Source organism: Theropithecus gelada, chromosome 13 (genome assembly GCF_003255815.1).
Source record: "Theropithecus gelada isolate Dixy chromosome 13, Tgel_1.0, whole genome shotgun sequence".
Taxonomy (NCBI): Eukaryota; Metazoa; Chordata; class Mammalia; order Primates; family Cercopithecidae; genus Theropithecus; species Theropithecus gelada.
Window position 1 is genome coordinate 49,199,000 of NC_037681.1, and position 23,581 is coordinate 49,222,580.

General features: G+C 38.6%; 1 protein-coding gene across 3 annotated transcripts in view; it reads left to right on the top strand.

Annotated features, from left to right (window-relative positions):
* Window positions 1-23,581, top strand: part of SPDYA (speedy/RINGO cell cycle regulator family member A) — a 39,870-nt gene that overhangs the window by 2,481 nt on the left and 13,808 nt on the right. For 2 of the 3 annotated variants that reach the window (XM_025354659.1, XM_025354660.1), the window contains exons 2-6: window positions 1,814-1,887; window positions 3,178-3,430; window positions 6,234-6,292; window positions 9,759-9,844; window positions 16,682-16,853. In XM_025354659.1, the coding sequence (XP_025210444.1) occupies window positions 3,196-3,430; window positions 6,234-6,292; window positions 9,759-9,844; window positions 16,682-16,853 (552 nt within the window). In that variant the 5' untranslated portion in view covers window positions 1,814-1,887; window positions 3,178-3,195. The remainder of the gene's footprint in view (window positions 1-1,813; window positions 1,888-3,177; window positions 3,431-6,233; window positions 6,293-9,758; window positions 9,845-16,681; window positions 16,854-23,581) is intronic. The other variant, XM_025354658.1, reaches the window with a different exon arrangement.

Sequence of the window (23,581 nt, forward strand, 5' to 3'; positions counted from 1 at the left end):
TAAAAAAAAAAAAAAAAAAAAAAAAAAAAAAAAAAAAAAAAAGAAAATAATAATAATCATAATAGTAAAATTAAAATCATTAAAGGATTTTACCTGATGAGTATAGTTTCTCCTACTTCTCCTTCTTTCCTCATCTCTTGCCCTTCCTAAAATGGCTCATGGCTCTTTTTTTTTTTTTTTTTTTTTTTGAGGGGGGGGGGTCTCCCTCTATCGCCCAGGCTGGAGTGCAGTGGCCGGATCTCGGCTCACTGCAAGCTCCGCCTCCCGGGTTTATGCCATTCTCCTGCCTCAGCCTCCCGAGTAGCTGGGACTACAGGCACCCGCCACCTCGCCCAGCTAGTTTTTTTGTATTTTTTAGTAGAGACGGAGTTTCACCATGTTAGCCAGGATGGTCTCGATCTCCTGACCTCGTGATCCGCCCGTCTCGGCCTTCCAAAGTGCTGGGATTACAGGCGTGAGCCACCGCGCCCGGCCAGCGCATATTTTAATTTGTTTTTTGTTCTTTTCTTCTTGCTTGCTCTATCAGAACTCTCATTCTCTTAGTATATCTAAACGAAGAGCAAAATTAAAAGATACCCCTAGGTAGAAACTGACCAAGACTAGCATTGATAGCTTCTCTCCTTCAGCTTGTTCTATGCAACTTTCCTGCCAGTGTTTGCTTATTAATGTCAATGAAGCTCCTCTTGGGGAATTTCAGACATTTTCTTCTCATTCAGTTTTCTGAAACTGTATATGAAATATCCCAACATACATAACATACATAAGGGAATAGTGTAAAGACACCTACTGCGGACATATTTTACCTTTTTGATTGATAGAAAATTTGGATTACATTTTATGACATATCCATGGTTGTTTTAATATAAAAGCACTATTTTAGGTTACTTAGCATTGAGTAAAACTTATCTTCTGGAATATGTGCCACAGTTATTTTGTGTTCTGGTACATTCCACCCAAGTCTAGCCCCAACACTCAAATTTGAAGCAGAATTCTTAGCCACGGTACTATACCACTGATAAGTCCACACTAGAATTTGAGAAGCCTGACTACTGTTTAGTTTCTTCTATCTGGATTTAAGGCTGCTCTTACTTTTAAAAAAAATTTGCAGATGAAGCCTCCAGCTGTCTCCCAGATGAGGTGGGCAGGAAAGAGCAGAAAGTTCTTACTCAAGTCTCAAGACTCAATTTATCACCTATTCCTCTTTCTATGGAGTTTATAACCCGCACCCCAAGTACATAATTGCCTTCAATTTGGCAGGACTTTAGGATCTAGGAAGAAAGATGGGATGAGAGGAGCAATTTGATAAGCATAATTTCCTCTGCCTAGTTCTTCAAAATGTAGCCCTGTACTATCTAATGTGGTACCCACTGGCCACTTGTGGCTATTAAACACTTGAAACTGAATAATTTAATTTTTACTTTAAAAACTGAAGGAGCATATTTTTCTCTTACAAATTGCTTCATTTTTTAAAATAGGACTCCATTTCACTTTTACTGTTGAAAAATTAGTATCAGAACTGGGATTTGTATGTAAGCATAGTCATCTAAAGTAACAACAACAAAAAAGAATTGAGATATGCTTTAAGAGGAAAACATGCAGCAGATTTCAAAGACCGAATGTGAACTATCTCATTGGTTTTTATATTGATTACATGTTAAAATGGTATTTTGGACATACTGGGTTACATAAACTTTATTATTGAAAGTTATTTTATCTGTTTTGTTTTGTAAGGTGGCTCTAAAAATACAAAATTACATATGCGGCTTACATTATATTTTGGACAGTGCTGCTCTAACCTTACTATATTTTCCAGTCCTTCCTTCAGCAGGGAAATTTCTGAGGGTCAGGAAGGGGAATCTATACCTCACTCCTTGAACACCAAGGGAGGCATGGCTGCCTGAGTCACTGTGAGGTTGCATTCAGAGGTTCTCAGTAGGGTCCTAGAGTAGTTTCCTGTGTTGCCTATTCATACCTCCATTTCCCATTACCCTAGAAATATTTGACCACAAAAATAATACTAAGTGTAGTAATTATGTGAACTATTCACCACCAAAGAAGGTGATGATTACATATATTATTAAATATTGATAGATTAACTTTGTCTCAGATTTTATTAGATTATAACAACATACATTCATATACACTTATAATCAGTCACTCAAATAGCTTTGTCATACACTTACAACTTTAAAAATTAGAACAGGCCAGTCAGTCATGGTGGCTCAAGCCTGTAATTCTTGCACTTTGGGAGGCTGAGGCAAGAGGATGGCTTGAGCTCAGCAGTTTGAGACCAGCCTGGGCAACATAGTAAGACCGCATCTCTACAAAAATTTAAAAAATTTGCCAGGTGTGGTGTCATAAACCTGTGGTCCCAGCTACAATGGAGGCTAAGGTGGGAGGATCACTTGAGCCCAGGAGGTCGAGGCTGCAGTGAGCTGTAATCATGCCAGCATACTCCAGTCTGGGTGACCGAGCAAGACCCTGTCTCAAACACACACACATACACGAGAAAAAAAGGAAAACAGAAAAGTAAGTAAAATAAAAATTAGACCAATTTATGAAAGGCCTTCAAAGCTCATCTGCATTTTGCTAGAATTGCTTTCAGCTTTTCAATAAATACCAATAAATGCTTATTGAATAAGTGAATTTTATAATATATCAAGGAATTTACCAATAAAGAGATATGGGGTTTTGTGTGTGTGTAGGTGTCGGGGGGGTGCTTTGTAATATAATTGAATTGATATTGATAAGTTCTGGAAATAGTTTTCCTTGTTTATAAAAATTTTGAGGTGGCATATAACAACCATATAATAAAATTATGTCAATTCAAGCAGAATAGAAAAAATTAGCAGGAAAAAAGAAGACCACAAATAAATTATGAAGTCAGCATCATTTCTATAATTAACTTTCAAATTTGGTCGAGTTCTGTAGCCAAAGCAAAATGGCGTACAGTATCTTATTATTTGGGAAGAGGATGTCTATTTGTTACCCAAAGGAAGCATAGCGTTTCCTAGCACTGAATTTCAAAAGCAATTTTTAATGGGAGTCACTGTCACAAATAACATTTTAATGACAAGTTCAGTAACATTTTATATGACTGCATATGGTAGTATCATCCAGTTGTTTTTATATGAAATGAATGTGTGTGATGAATAATTGTATGTTTTATTTTTACAGGAATATTGGGAAACCAAAATGAGGCACAATCAGATGTGTTGTGAGACACCACCTACTGTCACTGTTTATGTAAAATCAGGGTCAAATAGATCACATCAGCCTAAAAAGCCCATTACTATGAAGCGTCCTATTTTTAAAGATAATTGGCAAGCATTTGAAAAAAATACACATAATAACAACAAATCTAAACGCCCCAAAGGACCTTGTCTGGTTATACAGCGTCAGGATATGACTGCTTTCTTTAAATTATTTGGTAGGTTTAAAATATTGTAATAGTGGTAATTATAAAGTACTAAAAACCTAGAATGTAAACATCTAATTGTTTTCATGCTAATCAAAGAGGATATCATTATTTTTGTATTAAATTTCCCATCTCCAAATTTGTTTTTGTTTTACTTAGTCTTTTTTTTTTTTTTTTTTTCAATGTTGGGTTTTTGTTTGTTTTGTTTCCTTACGGATTAAAAATTCATACTCATCTAGCTTCTAGACTACTTAAATCCAAATGTCAAATGTAAATTCTGGGCAATTCAACTTCATAGCCCATGGCATGAGTTTTGTTTGACCTAAAGTTAAATACTACATAAAGAATCAGGTGAGCTAACTGACCCAGTTTGACTGGGCCTAAGGGGTTTCCCAGGACTTTCTCTTCTAAACCCAAGAAAAATAGGAAGCTTGGTCACACTAGAGAAGTTTCAGGATAACAGTTTGGGAACATTGTTAAAAATTAACTATGTTTTATCATGCCCATATAATGAAACTGAGTTTGAATTTGTTTAGGTTATGAGACAGTGCTACTTTGCTGATACATTTCTTAACACTGGCAAAAAGAAACTTCTTCATAGTACTGTACTCCTAACTAGGAAAGAGAGGGATTCTTTTTTTTTTTTTTTTTTTTTTGGAGGTAGGGTAATAAGGTAAACAGATTAGAAAAAAGGGTAGAATAGATGAGTTCTGAAAAATATCTGGAGTAATGAATCAAGTCAAGTAGATGCTACAGTCCGGTAGATCTATGTAACAAGCTTCCTTGTTTCTAGAGGAAGGTCAGGTGCATTAAAGCAAGCTAGTTACGATTTAAAGAAAAGCAAAATGAAAAGATGAAAAAGGAAAAAAATGTAAGGAATATAAGTAGAAAAAGATATAAAGATGCTTCCCCATCAGGATTTAGAATGTTAATAAAAGTTCCCCTTCTTTTCATTAAGAGCAGAACAAAATTATTACCTGCAAACTTTTTTAGTACCAAAACTCATCATGAGAAACAAGGGAAAATACCTGGCTGTACCATTTTAGGTAACTTAAGAACTATAAATAGAGGCTGGGTGCGGTGGCGCATGCCTGTATTCCCAGCACTTTGAGAGGCCGAGGCGGGCAGATCAGCTGAGGTTAGGAGTTCAAGACCAGCCTGACCAACGTGGAGAAACCCTGTCTCTACTAAAAATACAAAATCAGCCGGGTGTGGTGGCGCATGCCTGTAATCCCAGCTACTCAGGAGGCTGAGGCAGGAGAATCGCTTGAACCCGGGAGGCGGAGGTTGCGGTGAGCCATTGCACTCCAGCCTGGGCAACAAGAGTGAAACTCTGTCTCAAAAAAAAAAAAAAAAAGAAAGAAAGAAATATAAATAGAATTAATGGGCCAGGCGCAGTGGCTCATGCCTGTAATCCCAGCACTGTAGGAGGCTGAGGGAGCAGATCACTTGAGGCCAGGAGTTTGAGACCAGCCTGGCCAACATGGTGAAACCCCATCGGGCATGGTGGCACATGCCTGTAATCCCAGCTACTTGGGAGGCTAAGGCAGGAGAATCGCTTGAACCTGGGAGGTGGAGGCTACAGCTGAGCTGAGATCATGCCACTGCACTCCAGCCTGGACGATGGAGCAAGACTCTGTCTTAAAAAAAAAAAAAAAAGCCAGATATGGTGGCTCATACCTGTAATCCTAGCACTTTGGGAGGCCAAGGCAAGTGGATCGCTTGAGCTTAAGAGTTCAAGACCAGCCTGGGACAACGTGGTGAAATCCCCTCTCTACAGTACAAAAAAAAAAAAAAGTTATCTGGGCATGGTGGTACACACCTGTAGTCCCAGCTATCTGGGGGGCTGAGGTGGGAGGATCTCGAACCCAGGAGGTTAAGGCTACAGTTGAGCCGAGATCACGCCACTGCACTCCAGCCTGGATGACAAAGTGAGACCCTATTTAAAAAAGGAAAAAAAATTAGCAAGTCAGAAATTACTATTCTCAGGAAATCAGTAGTTATTCTTGGAACTTTCCATGTGACTACATTGATGATATTTTGGTGTACACAAATGGATATAAAGAAGTTATGCCTTTTTACTTAAAATGAAAGAGAGGAGACTGGCATGGTGGCATGTACCTGTAGTTCCAGGTACTCAGGATTCTGAAGCCAGAGGATCACTTGAGCCCAGGAGTTCAAGGCCCACCTGGGCAACATAGTGAGACACTGTCTCTTAAAAAAAAAGAAAGAAAAGAAAGAGAAAGAGGGAATGGAAAAAAGCAGATTTTTCTAGATTACATCCTGACAACTATTAATATATTTTGAGACTATATATTTTAGCCCTTTAGAATTGAAATAAATATTTTACCTACTTTCTAGATGTTATTATTTTAACAATGTGTTTGTTGATCTTTTTATCATAATAATTTTTTCAAATGTTAATTATAAATAACTAATGAATTATGAATCCTTTATATAGACATTTTCGTATGTATTTGAATAATAGAAAGTGGAATAGAGATAAGTAGGAGAGAAGAATGCAAAACTAAAAATACTATTGGATATTCAGTAAACCAAACACTTCTGCCATTCTCCAGTCTGAGCCATATATTAAGGCAAATCAGATGGGTTGATGAAAGATAAAGCAGTAGTTTTTTGTACAGTCCTTGCAATGGTAAATACACCAAAGAACTGAAAATTCCACCTTAGGCAACACTGGTTCATTCATTTTTGTTTTATTTCTAAGCACTATGTGTAATCTCTTGACATAGAAATTCTTCAAAAGGAAACATTCTGTTTTTAAAAGACAAGTTATAGCTATCTTTTGTTGTAGATGACGATTTAATTCAAGATTTCTTGTGGATGGACTGCTGCTGTAAAATTGCAGACAAGGTAAATTTGGTAACAGTATAACCATTAACCAGCATTATAATGTAACTGAACCATTAGAGCTTTAATGAGACCTTATAAGAATTTTCTATCTTATTAGTTATGATTAAGAAAAGAGCTAGCGGCCAGGTGCAGTGGCTCACACCTGTAATCCCAAAACTTTGGGAGGCTGAGGTGGGCGGATCACTTGAAGCCAGGAGTTGGAGACCAGCCTGGGCAACATAGTGAGACCCCCATCTCTAAAAAATTTAAAAATTAGCCAGGTGTGGTGGCATGCACCTGTAGTCCCAGCCACCCAGCTGAGGTGGGAAGATCACTTGAACCCAGAAGTTGGAGGATACAGTGAGCTACGATCAATTGTGCCACTGCATTCCAGCCTGGACAATAGAGCAAGACTCCGTCTCTAAATAAATTAATTAAATTTAAAAATTAAAAAAAATAAGAGCTAGCCTGTGCTGCTCCTTCGAAGCAGAATCTTTACACATTAATTTTTGGAATTAGCATATAGCATAGATTGAGTCTATACTTGAAGAATTGTAGAATATTATTGATTACATTTAAATGACCTTAAATTTATATTTGTATTGAAAACAGAAAGCAGAACAGGTGTGGCAGCTCATGCCTGTAATCCCAACACTTTGGAAGGCCAAGGCATCAGAGGGTCACTTAAGCCCACGAGTTCCAAGACCAGTCTTGGCAACACAGGGAGACCTGGTCTCTAATTTAAAAAAAAAAAAAAATTATCTGGACATGGTGACTCATACCTGTAGTCACAGCTACCTAGAAGGCTGAGGCAGGAGGATTGCTTGAGCCAGGGAGATCAAGGCTGCAGTGAGCTGTGATACCACCACTGCACTCAAGCCTGGACAAGACCCTGTCTTAAAAACAAAACAAAACAAAAACAAAAACAAACAAACAAAAAATCAGTATAGACTTAATGCATTTTAATCAGTTATTACCTTTTATCAGGTTGTGGAGAAAAAATATTCTGAGATTTACTTTACTGAGGTAGTCTGCATTTTAGTATTTTGTAAGTAACTCAGAGAAAACAAATCTCAGTAATTTTGTAGGTAAAATTAGTTTAACATGTTCTTTAGGAATCAGTGTTTCATAAAAGAATGTCTAACTTACACACTGGGAGCAGCGATGTTTCTATGTTCTTTAGATTTTGTTGAATGGTTAAAATTTCAGCTTTGTGACTCATGCCTGTGATTCTAGCACTTTGGGATGCTGAGGCAGGCAGATCACCTGAGATCAAGAGTTCAAGACTAGCCTGGCCAACATGGAGAAACCCCGTCTCTACTAAAAAATACAAAAATTGGCCGGGCGCGGTGGCTCAAGCCTGTAATCCCAGCACTTTGGGAGGCCAAGACGGGTGGATCACGAGGTCAGGAGATCGAGACCATCCTGGCTAACACAGTGAAACCCCGTCTCTACTAAAAAACACAAAAATCTAGCTGGGCGAGGTGGCGGGCGCCTGTAGTCCCAGCTACTCGGGAGGCTGAGGCAGGAGAATGGCGTGAACCCGGGAGGCGGAGCTTGCAGTGAGCTGAGATCCGGCCACTGCACTCCAGCCTGGGCCACAGAGCGAGACTCCGCCTCAAAAAAAAAAAATACAAAAATTAGCCGGGTGTGGTGGCGTGCACCCATAGTCCCAGCTACTCAGGAGGCTGAGACAGGAGAATTGCTTGATCCCAGGAGGCAGAGGTTGCAGTGAGCCGAGATGGAGCCACTGCACTTCAGCCTGGGTGACAGAGCAAGACTCTGTCTCAAAAATAATAATAATAAAATAAAATTTTCAGCTTTTTATTTTAGAAAAAAATTTCTTGTGCTAAGAATTTTCAGCTTTGTAAATGCCATTTTGTATCAAGCAGTCATATTTGAAAATTAAGCGTGACTTTACATCACTACTAGCCAACAGTAAAGGGAATGAATGGAAGGTTAGCTTGTGATTAAATACAAAGTAATGGGGTGAACATTTTTATTTAAGCTTAAGATGACAGGGATACACTAGAAGAAGGTTTATAAAATTTTTAAAATTTCATTTTGGAAAATTTAAAACATACACAATTTGAAGTAAATAGAACAAACAGCCTCCATATGCCTCTCATCTAGCTACAGTAGATCAACTGTGGCCATTCTTGTTTCTTCTAATGCTTCTCACCAAAAACTGGATTATTTTGAAGCTGATCCCAGACATCCTAACATTTTTCCATAAATATTTCACAATATATCACTAAAAGTTAAGGGCTATTTTAAAACAATTACAATGTCATAATACTTTTAAAAATTAACAGTAATGCTGTAATATCAAATATACAATTCATGTGGAGTTATGATGGGTTTTTTTTTTTTCTTTTTCTTTTGAGATGGAGTCTCACTCTGTCATCCAGCCTGGAGTGCAGTAGCATGATCTCAGCTTACTGCAACCTCCGCCTCCCGGGTTCAGGCAATTATCCTGCCTCAGCCTTCCAAATAGCTGGGATTACAGGCATGTGTCACCACGCCTGGCTACTTTTTCTGTATTTTTAGTAGAGATGGGGTTTCACTATATTGGCCAGGCTGGTCTCGAACTCCTGACCTTGTGATCCACCGGCCTCGACCTCCCAAAGTGCTGGGATTACAGGCTTGAGCCACCGCGCCCGTCAGGAAGTTTTAAACTTTACGGTTTTAAGGTGCATTAAAGTTGTTGCACAGAAGGGGGCAGTGTTTGAAAAGTAACTACTGTATCTTAACACTATCTCAAGAGTACTTTACTGGAAGTTACTGTGAAAACTTGGTATCACCTTTGTGGCAAATCCTGTTACAATAGGATGAATAAATGTCTTATGAGAGATAATCTGATACATTATTGTAACTTGTTTTTAATTTGAACAGACAGAACATGGCCTATGTGCTAATAATCAGGCTAGAGATGTATCTTTCTAATAATATCTTTAAAACACATTCTCCCCATGAAAATAGAACCATGTTATTCTAATTTCTGAAGTCATTTGGAAATCATTTTAACAAGTTATTTTAAAAAGTTAGTATGGATGTCTGCAACTAACTCAAAGGGCTTAGAAAAATTATATATACACATACATACACATGAATAGAGATAGCAAACATGGCAAATTTGGTGCATCTAAGTGAGGATGCATGGCTGTTCATTTTGCTGTTACTTCAATTTCTGTATAGATTTGAAGTTTAAATTAGATAAAAGTGGGATTTTAGCTCAAACTATTAACAATAATAAAATTTAGGAGTCCGTTCTAGTAAATAATGATATAATAAATAGTCAAGAATTACTTTTCACTGTTCACATGGTGGATTACAGAAAGTCAAAAAGTAAGTACACAATTCTATAATAAGTAACACTTTATTGTTTTAACTTATTCATCAGAAAATTTTAATGTTAACTATTTTAAAGCAGTTTTCTTTGTGAAAGCAAAATATTAATATTAATTTTTAACTTTTTTCATTGTAGTATCTTTTGGCTATGACCTTTGTTTATTTCAAGAGGGCTAAATTTACTATAAGTGAGCATACCAGGATAAATTTCTTTATTGCTCTGTAAGTATACTTTCTACTAAGTGGTTTTTGTGTTATCTGTTATATATATTACACCTTATTTAAAACAGAGGCTGTTTAAAACCTTATGTATATCTTTGAATAGGCCTTCCTGTATAAATGCTATACATTTTTTACTTTAATAGGATATTTTTATGTTTTTTTCACTTATGCTATATGCCTAAGATTTCCTTTTTTTTTTTTTTTTTTTTTTTTTTTTGAGACGGAATCTCACTCTATTGCCAGGCTGAAGTGCAGTGGCATGATCCTGGCTCACTGCAACCTCTGACTCCCTGGTTCAAGAGATTATGCTGCCTCGGCCTCCCAAGTAGCTGGGATTGCAGGCACGTGCCACCACGCTCAGCTAATTTTTGTATTTTTAGTAGAAACGGGGTTTCACCATGTTGGCCAGGATGGTCTTGATCTCCTGACCTCGTGATCCACCCGCCTTGGCCTTCCAAAGTGCTGGGATTACAGGTGTGAGCCACTGCGCCTGGCCAAGATTTCTTGGAGTATTCCACTTCAGTTTGTATTGCATGTTTTACATTTTTCAGAATGCTTCCATGTAAATTATCCCAAATTCTCCTCTTTGTGACTTAAATATTTTTTCAAACCAGAATATTCTCTGAAATTTTCCATTAATATATAGTAAAAATCACCATCGTCATTGCCCTTTTACATTGAACAACTTGTAGAAATGCTCTAAACATAATATTTGTGGACCTATATATATAACATAGGCATTATTCATATTTGATACCACTGGTATTCACTGGCTCTTTTACTAAACACACTGAGCTGTGACAAAGGAATACAGTTTGTTTTCCAATTCTTCCATTGACTTTATATTAGTTTATATTATCATTGTAATCTGTGAAATGATTTTCCAATCTATAGGTCAGAATTCATTTAGACTTTGTATTATTTAAGAATATATTTCCAGCCAGGTGCGGTGGCTCACGCCTGTAATCCCAGCACTTTGGGAGGCTGAGGCGGGTGGATCATCTGAGGTCAGGAGTTCGATACCAACCTGGCCAACATGGTTAAAACCCCATCTCTACTAAAAATACAAAAGTTAGCTGGGCATGGTGGCGGGCACCTATAATCCCAGCTATTCGGGAGGCTGAGGCAGGAGAATTGCTTGAACCCTGGAGGTGGAGGTTGCAGTGAGCTGAAATCACACCACTGCACTCCAGCCTGGGAGACAGAGCGAGACTCCGTCTCAGGGAAAAAAAAAATATATATATATACACACACACACACATATATCCTTTTCTACCCTATAGCTGGATATAATGCTGCAGTTGGGAATGCATGAATATACATATATATGGGTTTTTTTTTGAGACGGAGTCTCACTCTGTCACCCAGGCTGGAGTGCAGTGGTGCAATCTTGGCTTGCTGCAACCTCCGCCTCCCGGATTCAAGAGATTCTCCTGCCTTAGTTTCCCAAGTAGCTGGGATTACAGGCACCTGCCACCACGCCCAACTAATTTTTTGTATTTTTAGTAGAGACGAGGTTTTACCATGTTGGCCAGGCTGGTCTCGAACTCCTGACCTCGAGTGATCCGCCTGTCTCAGCCTCCCAAAGTGCTAGGATTACAGGCGTGAGCCACCACGCCCGGCCACATGAATATAATTTCAAGTGTTTAACTAGAAAACACATATAAAAAATATTTAAGTTGAATATCACAATAGCTGTCAGCACTGAAGATTAAGTTTTTACTCAAAGTGTATTTAATTCAGAATCAAAGAGTGATTAAAGAAATAGGACTAGACTGGGTATAGTGGCTTATGCCTGTAATCCCAGCACTTTGGGAGGCGGGGTGGAAGGATTGCTTCAGGCTGGAAGTCCAAGACCAGCCTGGACAACATAGCAAGTCTCTACAAAAATAAAAATAAAAAAATTAACCAGGCATGGTGGCGTGTGCCTGTAGTGCCAACTACTTGGGAGGCTGAGATGAAGAGGATCACTTGAGCCCAGGAGTTCAAGGCTGTAGTGAGCTATGATCACCACTGTACTCCAGCCTGGACAACAGAGCAAGATGCTGTCAGGAAAAAAAAAAAAAAAAGGACTAGAAGAAACTGATTTTTTTTTTTTTTTTTTTTTTTTTGAGACGGAGTCTCTCTCTGTCACCCAGGCTGGAGTGCAGTGGTGTTATCTTGGCTCGCTGCAACCTCCACCTCCCAGGTTCAAGCAATTCTCCTGTCTCGGCCTCCTAAGTAGCTAGGACTACAGGCACCTGCCATCATGCCCAGCTAATTTTTTTGTATTTTTAGTAGAGACGGGGTTTCACTGTGTTAGCCAGGATGGTCTCGATCTCCTGACCTCATGATCTGCCTGCCTTGGCCTCCCAAAGTGCTGGGATTACAGGCATGAGCCACTGCTCCTGGCCGAAGAAACTGATTTCTACATGTATTCAGGAGATACATTTTCCAGTACACAGGGAAAAATGAACTCAAAATTGGGGATGATTGCTAAACTGGAAAAATATAATAGTATTAGGTAATACTGAGTACTATGTGCAAGGCACCACAAAAAATTTTAATGTAGTATTAACTCATTTAATTTTCCCTATGAAATAAATTTTTTATTATCCCCATTTTACAGATGAGGAAACAGAGGAAGATTAAGTACTTGCTAAGAGCAAACAAGTTAGTAAGCAGCAAAGCAGGGGCACAAACTCAGGCATGGTTATCAATGACCAAATTCAGCCATCAACCACTAAGTTAAATTGCTGTTTATATATCTCAGTATTGTATTGTATTTGTAACTTGATGCAATATTTATTTTGTGGGTTTTTTCACCTGAGAATTAAAAACAAACCAAAAGAAGCTTTAGTTTAAATCTTACTAGATGCCTGAAATTGAATTTGTTTCACTTGTTTTATAAAGTTATTACCAGTAGAGCACTATTGAGTTTATGCAATACAATTATCTGTAAGGTTGTATTGCATGTTGTATTATGTAAGCTCCATATTAAAAATAACATGAATTATAATTTCCATTTTAAGTATAATCATACTTTTTGTGTGGCCTCAATAGTTCTCATTAAATATTTTCTCAGCCATAGTTCTAAAGCTCAAGTTCTTTTCGTTTTTATACAGTCTTATAATGTTTCCTTTCTGTTTATTCTTATAAAACTCTGAACTTCTATTATCATTCTTCCACATTACTTTTCACAATTATTTGTTTCATACTCACTTGCCTTCTCTACTTAATTGTAGGCTCCTTATCCTTATGGTCAAGGAACATGTTACTTTTTATTTCATCTTCCAATTACTAACATATAGGAGATTCTTAATTTTTTTTTTTTTTTTTTTTTTTTTTTGAGACAGAGTTTCACTCTGTCACCCAGGCTGGAGTGCAGCAGCATGATCTTGGCTCACTGCAACCTCTACCTCTAGGGTTAAAGTGATCTTCTTGCCTCAGCCTCCTGAGTAGCTGAGACCACAGGCACATACCACCGTGACACCCGGCTAATTTTTTTTTTTTTTTTTTTGTAGAGATGGAGTTTTGCCATGTTGCCCAGGCTGGTCTCAAACTCCAGAGTTCAAGCCATCCTTCCCAAAGTGCTGGAATTACAAGCGTGGGCCACGCACCTGGCCTTCTGGCTGCTTTTAAGACCTCTTTGGTGTTTGGCATTGGTTTCTTTTTAATAACCTACTTGGGATATGGTAAGCTTTCTGGATTTGGAGATTAAGGATTGATGTTTTTTGTGTTTGTTTTTTTGTTTTTTGAGATGGAGTCTTGCTCTGTCACCCAGGCTGGAATGCATTGGCACAATCTTGGCTCACTGCAACCTCCGCCTCCCAGGTTTAAGTGATCCTCCCACCTCAATCTCCCAAGTAGCTGGGACTACAGGTCCCACCATGCCTGGTTAACTTTTGTATTTTTAGTAGAGACAGAGTTTCACCATATTGGCCTGGCTGGCCTCGAACTCCTGACCTCAGGTAATCCACCCGCTTCAGCCTCCAAAAGTACTGGGATTACAGATGTGAGCCAATCAGCCCAACGTGAAGATTGATGCCTTTCAACAGACAACTCAGAAAATTCTATCCACTGTCTCTTCAAATATTCCTCTTCCTCTGCTATGTCCTTTTTCTCCTTTTGAAACCAGTTAAACTTGTTATGCCTCACTTAGTCTTCTACATCACTTATTTTTGAAATTTTCTTTTTCTTTCTTTCTCTCTCTCTCTCTCTCTTTTTTTTTTTAAGACAGTCTCACTCTGTTGCCCAGGTTGGAGTGCAGTGGTGCAATCTCAGGTCACTGTGATCTCCACCTCCCAGGATCAAGTGATCCACCCACCTCAATCTCCCAAATAGCCAGGACCACAGACATTCACCACAACACCCAGCTAATTTTTTGTATTTTTTTGTAGAGATGAGGTTTCTCCATGTTGCCCAGGCTGGGTTTCGAACTCCTCAGCTCAAGCAATTCACCTGCCTCAGCCTTCTAAAGTGTTGGGATTATAGGAGTGAGCCACCGCACCCATTCCCATCTTTGCTATTTTCTTTTTCTCTTCTTCTTTTTTTTTTTTTTTGAGATGGAGTCTCGCTCTTGTCGCCCAGGCTGGAGCGCAGTGGTGCCATCTCAGCTCACTGCAAGCTCTGCCTCCGGGTTCACGCCATTCTCCTGCCTCAGCCTCCCGAGTAGCTGGGACTACTGGCGCCTGCCACCATGCCTGGCTAATTTTTTTTGTATTTTTAGTAGAGACGGAGTTTCACCATGTTAGCCAGGGTGGTCTCGATCTCCTGACCTCGTGATCCACCCGCCTCGGCCTACCAAAGTGCTGGGATTACAGGCGTGAGCCGCCGAGCCTGGCCAATCTTTGCTATTTTCTATCTATGTTTCTTTGGGCTGCATTTTAGATCATTTATTTAGATTTATCTCTCAGTTCACTAATTTTATCTTCAGCTTATGTCTAATATGCTAATTAATTTCATTATAAAATTTTGCATTTATAAAAGTTCTATTTTCTTATTTTTCAAATATACTTTTCCATTTATTATATTATCAAGGTACTTTTAATTTTTTTACATGTACTAGAAATAGTTATTCTTACATTTTGTGTCTATTCCATTACTTTCAGATTTCACGGTCTGTTTCTGCTCTTGGTACCTTGTTCCCTTATGTGTTTTGTAGTATTTTTATTGTAAGTTGCCTGTTTTTCTTGGAAAGTCATCTGTGAGACTTGTATTATTTCCAATGAGAAATCTACCCCATCCTAATCGTGGTGCCTGTGTTATCTAATATGTTATTTTTTTCTCTACTTTTAAGATTTACTCTTTATCACTGGTTTTGAGCAATTTGGTTATGCTGTTCGTTGGTTTAATTTTCTTCATGTTTCATGTGCTTTGAGGTTCATTGAACTTCTCTGTAGGTTTATAGTTTTTACTAAATTTCAAAAAGTTTCAGCTGTTATTCCTTCAAATGTCTTCTGTCCACCTGATTTTCTGTCTGCCCTATTCAGATTACAAAGCATTGAAAGAATCCTGCATTGTTATTGATACCGGCCTTCAGAGTCTCCAATTCCACCTATTCCTTGAAGTCCCACATCAAACTGATGCTCTGTTTATTTTTTTTTAATTTTTTTTCCTTCCTTCCTTCCTTCCTTCCTTCCTTCCTTCCTTCCTTCCTTCCTTCCTTCCTTCCTTCCTTCCTTCCTTCCTTCCTTTTTTTTTTGAGACAATCTCCCCGTCGCCCACGCTGGAGTGCAGTGTTTCGATCTCAGTGGCTCACTGTAACCTCTGCCTTCCGGGTTCAAGTGATTCTCCTGCCTCAGCCTCCCAAGTAGCTGGGATTACAGGCGCGGGCCACCACGCCCAGATAATTTTTGTATTTTTAGTAGAGATGGGGTTTTACTGTGTTGACCAGGTAGGTCTCCAACTCCTGGCCTCAAGCAATCCGCCCACCTTGGCCTCCCAAAGTTCTGAGATTACAGGCGTGAGCCACCATGCCCAGCCCTCATCCTGTGTTTATGATTTTTGTTTCTTTTTTCTCTGTATATTTCATCTTGAATAGTTTCTATTGTGTCTTCAATTCACAGATGTTTTCTTTGTGGTATTTAATCTGCCATTAATCCCAATCAGTATATTTTTCATTGTAGACATTGTAGTTTTCATCTCTAGAAGTACATTTTCAATATGTCTACTTAACTTTTTGAACATACAGAATAGTTATAACTGTTTCAATGTCCTTGTCTTTTATGTCAACCTTGTCAACCATGGGTATCAGTTTGGGGTTGATTTTGATTGATTATTCTACTTATGATGAGTCATGTTTTCCTGCTTCTGTGCCTACCTGGTCCCCATCAAGTATTTAGCAGAATACTGAGTTTCATATGTGTATAAGAAAATTACCTGAATCTGGGGAAAGATGTTAAGAAAAGATTAGGAAGAATACTGCCTAACATTCACATAGGGCTGCAAATAGTGGCTGTTCCTACCAGCCAGGCTGAAAAGATTCATAATTCATGGATCTTTGAGAAGAGTATTCAGGAAGGTCTTGCTTCAGTAGTGAGGAATAACTAGCCCCAGACTGAACATTGTTCCAGATCCACCTAAAAAATCATAAAAGCAACATCTGAAAGAATCAAACTATTTCAAAGTAATTTTAACTGCATCCCAGAACAAAGCTCAAGATTTGTAGGAATAAGAAATACCTAGAACCCAACAAGGTAAAATTAACTGAATCTCTATTTTTGAACTGCATTTCTTTAAGTAACGTTAAACACCTTTCATGTGTTTATAAGCCACTTTTATATCTTTTGGTGTGTGTGAACTACCTGTTTCTGTCCTTTACCCATTTCTTTTTTGGGTTGTGATCTTCTTTGTTAGGTATCTGGCTAATACAGTTGAAGAAGATGAAGAAGAAACCAAGTATGAAATTTTTCCATGGGCTTTAGGGAAAAACTGGAGAAAATTGTTCCCTAATTTCTTAAAGTTAAGGGACCAGCTCTGGGATAGAATTGACTATAGGGCTATTGTAAGCAGGCGATGTTGTGAGGAGGTAAGAATTTTAAAAAAACTTTACATATGTAATTTTTGTTTTCTGTTTATCTAATTATCCTTGTTTTTTAAATGTGCTTCTAATGTTTTGGTATTCTGGGTTTTTTTTTTTTTTTAATATGTAGAGTAGACCATTGATCATTGCCATGAATACAACTTGTGTATTACAATGTTGCTGTCTTGTTATCACCATAACTAAAAACTGTCATCCAGGCAAGCCGTGCTCACGGCTGTAGTCCCAGCACTTTGGGAGGCTGAGGCAGGTGGATCTCCTGAGGTCAGGAGTTTGAGACCAGCCTGGCCAATATGGTGAAACCCCATCTCTACTAAAAATACAAAAATTAGGCTGGGTGCAGTGGCTCATGCCTGTAATCCCAGCACTTTGGGAGGCCGAGGCGGGCAGATAACGAGGTCAGGAGATTGAGACCATCTTGACTAACATAGTGAAACCCTGTCTCTACTAAAAATGCAAAAAAATTAGCCGAGCATGGTGGCGGACACCTGTAGTCCCACCTACTCGGGAGGCTGAGGCAGGAGAATGGTGTAAACCCAGGAGGCGGAGCTTACAGTGAGCATAGATTGCCCCACTGCACTCCAGCCTGGGCGACAGAGTGAGACTCCGTCTCAAAAAAGAAAAAGAAAAAGAAAAATACAAAAATTAGCCAAATGGGGTGGCCGATGCCTGTAATCCCAGCTACTTGGAGGCTGAGGCAGGAGAATCACTTAAACCCAGGAGGCGGAGGTTGCGGTAAGCTGAGATGGTCCACTGTACTCCAGCCTGGGCAACAGAGCAAGACTCCATCTCAAAAACAAACAAACAAAAAATTGTTATTTCTATTTTTCAGAGCAGCCTACTTCTATAGTACGTACTGTTTTTTTTTTTTTTTTTTTTTTGAGACAGAGTCTCGCTCTGTCGCCCAGGCTGGAGTGCAGTGCTGCAATCTCGGCTCACTGCAACCTCCGTCTCTCGGGTTCACACCATTCTCCTGCCTCAGCCTCCCGAGTAGCTGGGACTACAGGCACCCGCCACCATGCCCGGCTAATGTTTTGTATTTTTAGTAGAGACAGGGTTTCACCATGTTAGCCAGGATGGTCTCGATCTCCTGACCTCGTGATCCACCCGCCTCAGCCTCCCAAAGTGCTGGGATTACAGGCGTGAGCCACCACGCCCGGCTTATAGTAAGTGCTTTTATTTTAGTGTACTTCTGTCTAAAGGATCATCAATATATTGAAAAAGGGTGATATGAACAGACCAAAATATCTTATTTAGGATTAGAATAACACTGGAGTTGAATAATAATTTCTGCTCAATAAAGTATGTGAAATTTCAGGTTCCCCAAAATTGAAACACTATTTAACATGTGTATTAAATGGTATACAATTTAAATTTTTTTTAAATCATAACTCTTTTCACATAGAATATATTGTTTCCTTGATGCTAAATCTTATTAGGATAAATCAGCAGGACACTAAAAATTTAATAATCAAGTTATTTTATCAGATGTTCTGATTTTTTTTTTTTTTTTTTTTTTTTTTGAGACGAAGTCTCGCTCTGTCGCCCAGGCTGGAGTGCAGTGGCCGGATCTCAGCTCACTGCAAGCTCCGCCTCCCGGGTTTACGCCATTCTCCTGCCTCAGCCTCCTGAGTAGCTGGGATTACAGGCGCCCGCCACCTCGCCCGGCTAGTTTTTTGTATTTTTTAGTAGAGACGGGGTTTCACCGTGTTAGCCAGGATGGTCTCGATCTCCTGACCTCATGATCCGCCCGTCTCGGCCTCCCAAAGTGCTGGGATTACAGGCTTGAGCCACCACGCCCGGCCAAATGTTCTGATTTTTAATAAAGTCAGTATTTCAAACTACAGAAAAATTCTAGAGTAGAAAATTAAATGGAAAACAGTTCACTGTAAGCTGTAGTATTAGTTCAGAAAAATATGATAAATGTGGGCTAGTTTATATACTTGCAAATCTTAAGATTTGATAGAATTAACTTATTCATTAATATACATTGACTTAGTGAGCACTTAGTAAGTATCTACCAGAAACTATATTATTTCTTTTAATTTAAAAATGGCAGCCAGGCATGGTAGCTCACATCTGTAATCCCAGCACTTTTGGAGGCTAAGGTGGCCTGGATCGCTTGAGTCCAGGAGTTCAAGACCAGCCTGGGTAACATGGCAAAACACCGTCTCCACAAAAAATACAAAAAATTAGGTAGGTGTGGTGGTGCACACCTGTAGTTCTAGCTACTTGAGAGGCTGTGGTGTGAGAATCACCTGAGCCCAGGAGATTCAGGCTGCAGTGAGCCATGATTATGCCACTGCACTCCAGCCTCAGCAACAGAGCAAGACCCTGTCCCAAAAAATAAAAATAAAAAAGGCTTGAACAATAATAGCAGTATTACATCTATTAATTACAGGCAGTAGGGATATGAATGTTTGTTATATTATTCCTAATGCTTTTTCATAATTTTAAAATTTAGCAACATTTAAAAAGATATTAATGGAACTTGTTTTTCCTCTTCAAAAAGGTCACCTTATTTAAATGAATTTAATTCCGTTATCCTTATCACAATACTTTGTTTCTTTCTGTAGCACTGAATAAAATTTGTAATTATTTATTTGCTTATCTATTGTCTAAACAATAAACTGTAAATGTAATGAAGTGAAAAATCTAGTACACTTCTAATATCTCCCATCTCTGTCCTCACACTTCAATTACAACAATCACGCATTATTCTCTTTTACTGAGAAGACAGAAGCAGAACAGACTGTCCACATGCTCACATCTTATCGTCCATCCTACCTACATGCATACCCCTATATTCTGCCTTCCCTTTGTTATTGTGAAAGAATGATCTTTGCTCCTATCCCAGTCCATTCCCTCTACTTGTGCACTAGATCTCATCTTTTCTTGCTTTCTCAAGGACATCACATTCCAGTAATTGTCCCCTTTCCAGCATTTCACATTTTTTATTTTATTCAGAATATAGAATTCAGAATATAGAATTGCTCTAAGATATCCATCAATAAAAATAAAAACGAAAACTTTATCCCCCAGCTACCACTACATTTCTCTGCTTTGCCTTCCTTATAACCAAACTCCTTGAAGAATTGCTTGTATTCTGTTTCTACTTCTGTTCTTTCCATTCTCTTTGAACCTGTTATATAAAGTCTTTTTTCCCTCATTCTGTAGAAACTTGTCAGGCCACCAAATATCTCTATATGGCCAAATCCCAAGGTTAATTTGTAGTCCTCAATCTACTCAATATAGCAGCATTTGACACTATCCCTCATTTCTTCCTGAAACACTGTTTTCACTTGGTCTTGAGGATACCAGGTTTTTTTCAGTCACTTTTGCCAGTTCCTTTTTACCTCACCAACTTCATTAGAGTGCCCCAGGGCTGACTTAGGATCTCTTCTCCTTTCTATTGGTATTAACTTATTAGGTGACCCCATTCACTCTCAAGGCTTTAACACTAACAACTAATAATTTCTTCCAATTCCAGATCTGCATACCAAATCGCCTGTTGATATTTTTTGTGTAATTGATACCTCAAACTTAACATGCCTAAAATTGAACTCCTGACTCCTTGACACAGACCTCCAGATCTGCTCCTCCTGCAGTCTTCCACATATTCATAAGTAGCAACTCTATCATTTTAGTTGCTCGGGCCAAAACAATTATTTCCATTTACCCTTCTTTTTCTTATATTTGTATGTTGAAAAAATATCCAGCATCCTACCATTTCTCACCACCTCCACCACTAATAGTGTACTTTTAAATTGTCACCTCTTGCCTCAATTACTGGCATAAGTTTCCAAATAGTCTCTGCCACCCCCCACCTTTTTTTTTTAAAAAAAAGACAGGGTCTTACTTTGTTACCCAGGCAGGAGTGCAGTGGTGTGATCATGGCTCACTGCAGCCTTAACCTCCTAGACTCAAGTGATCTCCTGCCTTAGCCTCCCAAGTAGCTGAGACTACAGGCATGTGCCACCATGCCCAGCCAATTTATTTTTTGTAGAGATGGGATCTCGCTATGTTGCCCAGGCTGGTCTCAAACTCCTGTGCCCAAGCAATCCTCCCACCTTGGCCTCCCAAAGTGCTGGGATTGCAGGTGTGAGCCACCATATGCAGCTATAATCTATTCTTCATACAGCTGCCAGAGTAATTTTTTTTTTTTTTTTTTTAGGTAAGTCAAATAATGACTTCTCTATTCAAAAGCCTCCAGTATCTTCTAGTCATACATAGGGTAAAAGACAAAGTCCCTGTCATGGTCCAACATGGTCTATCAGCCCTCCTCTCTTATCTCTTTGATTTCATCTCAAATCTTTGCTCTTCCATTCAAGCTACACCAGCCTCCTTACCTCAAAGATACCAGTTACACTCCCATCTCATGGTCTTTGCACTTACTATTCCCATAACCTAGAATGTTGTTCCCCAGATGTCAGTATGCTTCACTTCCTAACTACATTCAGGATTCTGCTTAAATGTCACCTCAGAGAGACCTCTCCTTATCACCTTATATAGAGTAGTATCTCCCTCCATGGAATAGAAGTGCCCTCACAATTATGTTCAATTGAATTTTGACAAGGGTACCAAGAAAATTCAATGGGGAAAGTGTAGTCTTTTCAACAAATGGTGCTGGGACGACTGGATATCTACATGCAAAATAATGAAGCCGAACCTCTGGTTCATACCATATATAAAAATTAACTCAAAATGGATCAAAGACCTAAATGTAAAACCTAAAACCATAAAACTCTTAGAAGAAAACATAGGGATAAGTCTTCATGACCTTGAATTAGGTTTCTTAGATATGATACCAAAAGTAACAAGTAACAAAAGAAGATATAAAATAGACATCATCAAAATTAAAACTTTTTGTCCTTCAAAGGATACCAAGTGAAGAGATGACCTACAAAATGAAAAAAATGTTTTTGCAAGTCATCTATTTGATAAGCGTCTTATATCTAGAAATATAAAGAGCTTTACAACTTAACAATAAAAAGACAATCAATTTAAAAAATGGGCAAAGAATCCAAATAGACATTTCTCCAAAGTATGCAAATTGCTAAAACACACACACACACACACACACACACACACACACACACACACACTTGAAAAGATGTTCAACATCATTAGCTATCAGGAATTGCAAATCAAAAGCACCATGAGATATTACTTCACACCCACTATGATGGCTATAAACAAAAATAAAAGTATTGGAGAGGATGTGGAGATACTGGAACACTCATACATTTCTTATGGAAATGTAAAATGGGGAAGTTGCTTTGCATACAGTCTGACAATTCCTCACAAGGCTAACATAAAGTTACCATATGACCCAGAAAGTCTAGTCCTAGCTATATATGCCAAAGGATAAAAACAAAACTATGTCCACATAAAAAACTTTAACATGAATGTTCATAGCATTATTCATAATAGCCAAAGTAGAAACAACATAAATGTCCATCGGCTGATAGAATGGATAAACAAAATAAGGTATATCCCTACAATGAAATATTACTTGGCAATTAAAAGGAATGAAGTACCTGGTACAAACTACAATGCAGGTAACCTTGAAAAGATTATGCTACATAAAAGAAGCCTGTCACAAAGGACAACATATTGTATAATTCAATTTATATGAAAGGTCCAGAATAGACAAATTCAGAGACACAAAGTAGATTAGTAGTTACTATGGGCGACAGAAAGGAGAAAATGGAGTGTGATTGCTTTATTTATAGAGTGATGAAAATATTTCAAAATTGAGTGTGGTTATGGTTGCTCAACTCTGAATATATTGAATATCATTGAATTGTACATTTCAATTGGGTGAATTGTAAGGTATTTTAATTACATTTCAAAGCTGTTAAAATTAAAAGTAGTTCCTCCTACTATTACTCTGTATTCCCTTTCTCAGTTCCAATTTTCCTCATAGCACTCAACCATCATATAACAGACTCCTTTTTACTTATTTATCTTGCTAACAAACTTCCTCCCACTAAAATACAGATTCCAAGAGAGCAGGATCTTTGTTTTGCTTTTGTTTGTTTGTTTTGTTTTGTTTTTGTTTTTGAGACAGGGTCTCATTCTGTTACCCAGGCTGCAGGCTACAGTGTGCAATCATAGCTCACTGCAACCTTGAACTCTTGGGCTCAAGCAATCCTCCCACCTTGGCCTCCCAAAGTTCTGGGATTACAGACGTGAGCCACAGTGCCTGACCCTATTTTGGTTTTTTTTATTTTTTTTTTATTTTTTATTTTAATTTTTAGACAGAGTTACATTCTGTCACGCAGGCCGGAGTGCAGTGGCGCAATCTCGGCTCACTGCAACCTCCACCTCCTGGGTTCAAGCAATTCTCCTGCCTCAGTCTCCCAAGTAGCTAGGATTATAGCTGGGATTACAGGCATGCACCACTACGCCCAGCTATTTTGTATTTTTAGTAGAGACAGGGTTTTCACCATGGTGGCCAGGCTGGTCTCAAACTCCTGATCTCAAGTGATCCACCTGCCTCAGCCTCCCAAAGTGCTGGATTACAGGCGTGAGTACCCAGCCGTATTTTGTTCTTATCCTATCTCCAGAGCCTAGAACAGTGCCTGGCACATAGTGGGTAGTCAATAAATATTTGTTGACTGATCAAATGAATAGAACTTCCAATTCTGTTTCATACCTTCTTATCCATGAAATAGGGAAACAATAAACTATAATTATTCACTGAGCTCACT